This window comes from Lytechinus pictus, chromosome 6 (genome assembly GCF_037042905.1).
Source record: "Lytechinus pictus isolate F3 Inbred chromosome 6, Lp3.0, whole genome shotgun sequence".
NCBI classification, from domain to species: Eukaryota; Metazoa; Echinodermata; class Echinoidea; order Temnopleuroida; family Toxopneustidae; genus Lytechinus; species Lytechinus pictus.
Genome location: NC_087250.1, coordinates 24,737,826 through 24,745,682, shown reverse-complemented (window position 1 = coordinate 24,745,682; position 7,857 = coordinate 24,737,826). Strand labels below are relative to the sequence as shown.

Sequence of the window (7,857 nt, the reverse complement as noted above, 5' to 3'; positions counted from 1 at the left end):
ATTAATATTAATGAGGGCTTATTTTAGCTTCTAATGGATTAAACAAAATGGCGGTAGCTTCGGGGGCTTGGTCCATATACGCGATGGGTATGTCTACGCAGCCACTGTTCTGTTGCGTATCATCATAGATACGCAAGATAAAATTTATACGCAAGATAAAATTTTAAATTTTATCTGAGAGATAAAATGTCATCTCAGAATACCAATTTCATTTTAAGAGATAAAATAAAATATTCTAAAGATAAAATGACCTCAGAATACCGCCCCTGGATTTTTTCTATTTGGTCATTTTTACTAAATAACGTATAACAAATTTTCAGGTACCTTCTGTAAAAGGAAAAATTGTGCAATCTGGTTATCTCAACCCAGACAAAATACACGAGAGGCGAGTAAATGCATTTTCCGTGGAGTTTAATAAAAATTGTTTCTGAAAAGCATCATCCAAATGATGTAAACCAAAATGCAAAATGATGTGTTGTCAAATAAAGCCAACATAATATAATGCAACAATCAAAACATAATAATATAAACGTAAAGCCTCCTGAGATGTGTCATATGCGAAAAATTAAAGTTATTAAACCAATCTCCTCAATTGACAATTAAAACAGTCCATCCACATTCATGACAAAGACACCAGTTTGTCATGTTGGCCAAATGTGGGCAACGTAAAATTCCATCTGCAAAGCTACGAAGCAAAGATTCCCGTTTGCAACACGAGCTTATGCAGGAAAACTTTTAAAACAGAAACTAGTGCTCAGAAGCCCCACCAACGGCCCTGAACTAGAATGTGAACGAGGCAACGTTAATGTTCGGTCCGAAATGGAATTCGCTGGTGGCCTCATCCAAATCGGGTGACGAACCAAGCCCCGTTCACATTATAACATGAGGAGTGGAATATACGAAATTGGTCTAAATAAATGAAAAATATTATCTCAGGAAGCCCAAAATAAGTGAAGAATCATAATGTGTTGTGGCAAAAAATGGAATGCCGCCAAACGGGATGACTCATCGTCAGCCCGCCGCCACAACACCCCACTGGGCATTTTACCCGATATTACCCGGGTCACGGTAACACCAGTGGGTAGTAACGGGGAAATAGTAGACCAATCTTTCCCCGTTATTACCCGGACCCGATATTACTCCATTTACCCAATATTACCCAGTATGATGTAACCGATATTTCCAGCATTTTAATGATATCACCACCTCATATTACTCTGTTTACCCAATATTACCCAATTAATGTCGGCTCATTAAAAAAACAATTAGTGTCATTAGGGTCATTGAAGCACATTTTTACAACTCCATACTCTAAGCCATATCATCTTATCCTATCCTAAAATCCTACATCCTAATCCTAATCCTATCCTACACCTATCCACCAAACCCTGTCATTTACTTCTATATATTGAGCGAGTTTACAACACTTGACAAATTATGGTTAACAATTATTCAACCCTAAAACATTTTTCTAAAATTAATGTCATGATTATGACTAATATGATATATAAACTACACATTTTTCTGAAAATTTTCTGGGTGGAATAATTGCATAAACATAAACACATTAATTATTACAGCTATATTAGCTAAAATTTTGGCCATTTATTGTAGTAATGAATATTCATGAGTAACTAATATTCCCAGCATTTTCCTGATATTACCATCTGATATTACTCCATTTACCCAATATTAATGGGTTCCGCATGGGTTGGAGGGCTCGTTTCCATCTGAGTCCTATCTGGGCACCATGTGGGTTCAAGTATATGTTTTCATCTGGGTTCCATGTGGGCCCATATGGGACCCAGATATCCCAGATAAGAACCGTATGTGATCCAGATACTTTGCTGTCTGGGAATGGAAGCGCTTCAACATTACCCATTACCCCTTATCAACCTGTTTGTAACTGGGTAAAATGTTGGTTTCATCAGGGTGATAACAGTAATTTTTTGGACTTTGACAATTTCGCTGGGATTGCTGTAAGATTACTGTTATTACTAAAGTTTGCAATGTTATAACCAATCAAAGTCATTCAACATTACCCTTATTACCCATCGTCACCCTGTTGTAACTCGGTAAATGTCGGTTTCATCAGGGTGATAACAGTAACAGGTATCAACAGGAATTATAATTTCGGTAATAGCATGGTAATAACGGTAATATTTGGTGTTACTCAAATTTCCGGGTGATATTACCGGTAATAACCGGTAAAATTGGTAATCGGTAACAAATTGCCCAGTGGGACAATATGATGCCAATAGTTCAAACCATGCTGTATTTACAAGGTCCACGCTAAGAAGCGGGGAAAAGGGGGGGGGGGGTGCATTAAACGAACAGGGACGCACAATTAAACCATCTAGGAGGATTCATGCTCATTCAGTCCACTTGCGAAGAGTCTAGTGCACTAAGATAAAGGAGAGGCGGGGGGGGGGGCGGGGCTTAGTCAGTAAATAGTGAAGTTTGTAGTAAGGACGTGAGATCTGATGAAACCACGTGTGAGTTCTGGATAAGGTATTCAGGTCATAACATCTGCTCATAAAAAAGTTCCAACTGTTCGCGACGTCCGAGCCAGCGAGTCCTCGACGGAGGTAAAACAGCTGTTACTCTAGTGATTTCGCTCCGCGACAAAGAAATCAAGTGTTCTCCTGTTCGCGGATGTATTGAGTTTTAGGACCCGGCCACGTGCCGAGTAGTGAGGGCCCGCCCCCAACTAGAGCGGGACTGCCCGCGTCAGCGAAACGTGAATTGTCCCCTTCCTCTCTTACGATTCCGTGGAATGCTGACACAACCCACGTTGAGACTCCAAATAACTGCACATGGAAGAGAGAAAAGGAAAGAAACAGCGGCACCAATTGTACATTCTAAAAAGGGGGGGGGGGGGGTACATAGTTACCATAAACACGATAAGTGTAGCAAAGACCACAATCTACTAACAGTGGGCGAGCAATTCTGCCTGCGCCCATGGAACTATTAACGGGTAAGATAACTATTGCGTCACCATGGCAACAAGCGAGAGAGAGAGAGAGTAAGGTTAATATTTACTGCTCGTTAGGGGTTGTCAAAAAACAAAAACAAATAAACATTAGGTCGATATTAAATTGTGCACAAACTGGTATTAAACATAGAAGGGTGATAAACATACTGGCAAAATTGCTTAAATTAAGGGGGGAGAGGTTGTCGAATATACAATCTGTGTGTGTTGGAAGCCCAGCGCCCCATATTTTGAATGCAAACATCGGGAACACCTGCCATGGCTGCAGAAGTTGCCGCCCCAATACGGAAAGAATGGGAAGAGAAATGAGCAACGGGTAGCCCGCAAAAACTAATGGCACGCTTTAAAACTTGGCCAAATTGGTGCCTCGTTAGGGGTGACGAGTCAAAGTGACGGAAAAAGGCAGAGCCGACCGAGCTCCGCAGAGCGAGGTAATCATTTACAGCGCGAAGTGGGCATAAATACGAAATAACATTCTGTGGAATTAAAATCGAGCATCCACGTCCAGTTTGATCTGTTTTAGACCTCGCAATCACAATGCGCAATTTTGCTTGATTACCCATCCCTTGAATAATAACATCTTTTTCTGATAAAGGAACGGGTTCATGTCTAGATCGAGACGTGAACTCCCCTACTCGAAGAAAACCAAAGAAAGCGATTAGAAAGGCAGCCCGAAACAATGCCAGATCATACGTATTAACGCATACGTGAGTCAATGAATTTAGGATGGATTTGAGAATAGGCAGGGTTATGGGACACCGGGTATCACGGCGAGCATTTTTCCGCCTGCACCCGTCTACCAGCCGCCGGATTACAAACGCGTCAGTCACATCAGGCCAACCCAATGTTTGCATCGTAAAAGCCAGGCCTGATATATATGTACTTATTGTTGCCCCCGCATACCCATTCCAGGAGAGATAAGCAATAAATTGAGCGACCTGCTCAACGTCAGGACGTATACTTATATCATAATGATATTGCAGCCGAAACTGCTTAAACACAGACCAAGCGTTCCTATAAGTATGATGAGTGCCGGGCGCCCGCGAAGAAAACAACAGATGCTCTCTCTCTATATGAAGCTGCTCCAAAGATGGGCGGGAAGCTTGCTGCCAGCCAGATCTGCGCCTGGTGCTAACCTGCGAAACCTGTCCATCTGAAAACGAGAGAGGGCATCAGCCTTTTCATTGCGAGAGCCTGGCACGTAACGTGCTTTGAACATAATATTATGTTCCAAACAAAGAACTACAAGCAAACGAACCAGTTTCATTACACTAGGACATTTCGAAGTTAAGGAATTAACAACATGAACAACTGTTTGATTATCTGACCAAAATAAGACCTTAGAATTAGCTAGAAGAGCCCCCCACATACGTATACCGACTACTATTGGGAAAAGCTCTAGAAAAGCGATGGAATAATTCTTCTCCAGTATTTCAGCTGGCCATTTCCCTTGAGCCCACTTATCCTGGAAGGATATACCAAAGCCAATGCTACCCGCAGCGTCAGTAAAGAACTGAAAATGAGCATTAGTTACCCATGTTGAGTGTGAAAACATAACTGTGCCATTGAAATCGGACAGAAACGTAAGCCAGGCCTGCATGTCCTCTTTTGCGCCGCGTGAAAGCCTTATCCGGTGGTTTGAGGTGCGGACCCCTTTAGTAAGATCGATAAGTCTCCTTAGGAAGGCTCTTCCGGGAGCCACGGCTTTACACACGAAATTAAGGCTGCCAATTAGCGACTGCAACTGCCGCAACGAGAGCTTATCTTTCTTAACAAAATCAATGAGCATTGCCTGTAACACGTTTACTTTCTCCTTGGGTACCCGAACTCTCTGCTCAGCCGCGTCGATTTCAAGCCCTACAAATATGATAGTGGGAACGGGCCCCTCAGTCTTCTCCTCCGCTATCGGGACGCCAAAAACCTCGCACATCGCCTTAAAATGATACATCAAGGAACGACATTCCTGCCGTGTTGCGCCAACAAAAAAGAAATCATCCAAATAATGCAAAATTTGCTCTGAATTCGCAATTTCACGGCAACATGACTCAAGAAAAGTGCTAAAACGCTCAAAATGGGCACATGAAATTGAGCAGCCCATTGGCAAGCATTTATCAAAGTAATACGCGCCATCAATGCAAAACCCCAGAAGGTCAAAATCGGAGGGATTCACTGGTAGTAAGCGAAAAGCGGATTTTATATCGGTTTTTCCCATGAGAGCACTAGCTCCCAAGCGAGCAACGAGATCAACCGCCTTGTCAAATGAAGTGTAATTCACGGAACACAAATCGGAATCAATGTGGTCATTAACCGAAGCCCCCCGAGGAGAAGATAGATGCTGAATTAGACGGAATTCTCCCGGATTTCGCTTGGGGACGAGCCCTACCGGGGAGCAGCGAAAGTTATCGAAAGGCGGGTCTTGGAAAGGACCCGACATTCTCCCTAAACTAACTTCCTTACCAACTTTCTCCAACAGCATGTCCCTATGCTCCCTAGCAGATTTCAAATTACGCGAGAACACAGAGCGACGCTCGCCTGTGAAACCCAATGAAAAACCCAACCTAAAACCAGAAATCAGAAAAGCTGCATTATGTTGATTATGGTGCCGTCTAAGAAATGGGAGCATGCTGCCAAGTTTAATTGGAGTTGGAGCTAGGCTTCTGTTTGGCGATTGCAGCGGCAGAGTTGCAGGCGTGTGAGCCATGCGCTGCTGAGGAGCATTTTCCGCACCGGTGAGCATAACGACAGGCGGTGCGTTGGCATGACCCAGCGTTAAAGGCGAAACAGACTGGTGAGGAGCGGAAGGGGGCAGGCGCGGCGCCAGGGGCCCGAATTGCCCCTTGTCTGTTGGCATATCCTGAGGATGGGAAACTACCCCGCCGAAACGACCGGTCGTATGGCCGAAAGGGCTGGTTACCCCCAAAAGACGAAAACGCTGCTCGACCGGGCGTCGAAGCTACTGTCAGCCATAGCTCGGTGTCTATGACAGCCCAGGAACGATGTGGATGACAGGCCTGACGTAACCGAAATTGAATGTCATAGGCCCGACAATTGAAACCCCCAAAACGCACAATAGAGCGAACGATATCCATATACTTGAGGAGCTCGCGCGCACGCATACAGTGTCGCTCCAAGTATATAGACGCGTAAATAATGAACGCAGATGTCCACTGTTCTATGCTGGCGATCACCGGAGCCTTGCTTTGGGGGCGAAGCATTAAAGCGGACCCGGTGGCACAAAGGCTGAAGGCCTGCAACTGGGAACTTTCCTCACTTAAGCTTTCCCTTTTTAGTAATCCACCTAACTCTACAAATTCACCTTTCCAAATCTTCTCCTTAACACTGGAAGGCACCTCCCCGCCCAAATCATCACACACACAGCTAAGCATATCTGGCTGCGCAGACAGCGTAGGAAAAGGAGGGTTGGGGGCTGGTGTAAAATTATCATGACTATTAAGCCCCTCAACTACATGGGCAGGAGGGATAGAAGGAGAAGCTTGGGATTGAATTTGGGGAATGACCGGATCTTGTGGAGAAGTCACAAGAGGCCAGGAGCCCCCCATTGTCCCGAACTCACCGTTGGTTGTCGACGCCGAACTTCCAGCAGCTGGGCTCTGCGTAGAAGTAAAAACTTGGCCGACGTCTGTCTCGAGGTCGACAGGAGAAGGCTGGCTGGCGGCATCTCGGACCGAACGACGAGTAGACTTCCTCTGACTTAACTTTTTGCCTGGCTTAACCTTGGGCATGATTGAATAATGCAGGGGTGGCGAAATTGAAAAGTCCTTAGAGCAAACTGTGACTCCTAACAGCTCAAAAGTCCAACAAACGGATATAACACAAATATACAGGTATGTTCCTAGATAAAAGAATAAATTCTCAACTGCGAAGCGTTCTTTAAGATATATGAATGGGTAAGAAAGACAATTAGAAGGATCACAACTAAAGAGTTCAACGAAATATAACAAAAATACAGGAAGTATGTTGCACAAGACAGGTGAATTGAGATGGAAGATGCTTTCAAATCGACTCCACGAAGAAGAATGCTAACTTGTTAGAAATTGGCTTTTGCCCCCTCCCGAAATTACCACGTCAGCTAACGCGACGTAGCATTTTTAGCCACGCCTCCTTGTAATGTCCGAAAATACCAAAATTCGCAACGCAACATTTTTTGGCCACGCCTCCTCGTGAAGTCCGACAAAATACCATATTTGGCATCGCAACATATCTCCGCCAGGGCAAAGGAATTCGCCTGACCAGGCTCCTTCCTTGTAAAACACCTGTTACGTACCGCTGGCGGGCTATGTTGTTGTCCAGCTAGTCTGACCTGAGATAACCTCTCATTAACTCGCTTCGCGCGTTAAGAGGTATTAATTACACATTTTCCCGAATTTTTGTAGGAAAATTGCCAGTATTTGAATCTTTTACCTGACGTTTTTCAGCAAAAACCTTCAAGAAAGAATTTTCAAGTAAATATCGAAGTCTTACACAATTAATATATGGATATTAAAAATTCTTGACGGAAAATATTATGTGAAGTGTTTAGAAATTTGCAGAGATTTTGCAAACATTTACCCCAAAAAAATTATACTTAATTCTTTTATCAAATACATCACTGATGAGTATTGAAGTGAATGCTGTGAAATTGTAGCATTCTGAAACTTCTCATTAAAAATTATTGAAATTAGCAGAAATTTTGAATGAAAATACTAAAGATATTTTATTTTTCAGAAAGTATCACCTATAAATTTTCAAGTATTCTGTGAAAATTCATTCCCAATGATGTTGTAAAAATTCTTGATTGAAATCATTAAACAAAATTGCTGACAGTACAAAGAATAAAAAAAAAGATTTTGCATAAAAACATTAAA

The 7,857-nt window shown here is 43.1% G+C and overlaps 1 protein-coding gene across 1 annotated transcript; it reads right to left on the bottom strand.

Moving 5' to 3' along the window:
• Nucleotides 1-2,250: 2,250 nt before the first annotated feature.
• LOC135154567 (uncharacterized) lies at nt 2,251-7,351 on the bottom strand. The gene is made up of 2 exons (XM_064101265.1): nt 6,567-7,351; nt 2,251-4,145 (listed from the first exon to the last, which is right to left on the bottom strand). The coding sequence occupies exons 1-2, from the start codon at nt 6,733-6,735 to the stop codon at nt 3,160-3,162; spliced, it is 1,155 nt and encodes a 384-aa protein (XP_063957335.1). The 5' UTR covers nt 6,736-7,351; the 3' UTR covers nt 2,251-3,159.
• Between the last annotated feature and the right edge of the window lie 506 nt (nt 7,352-7,857).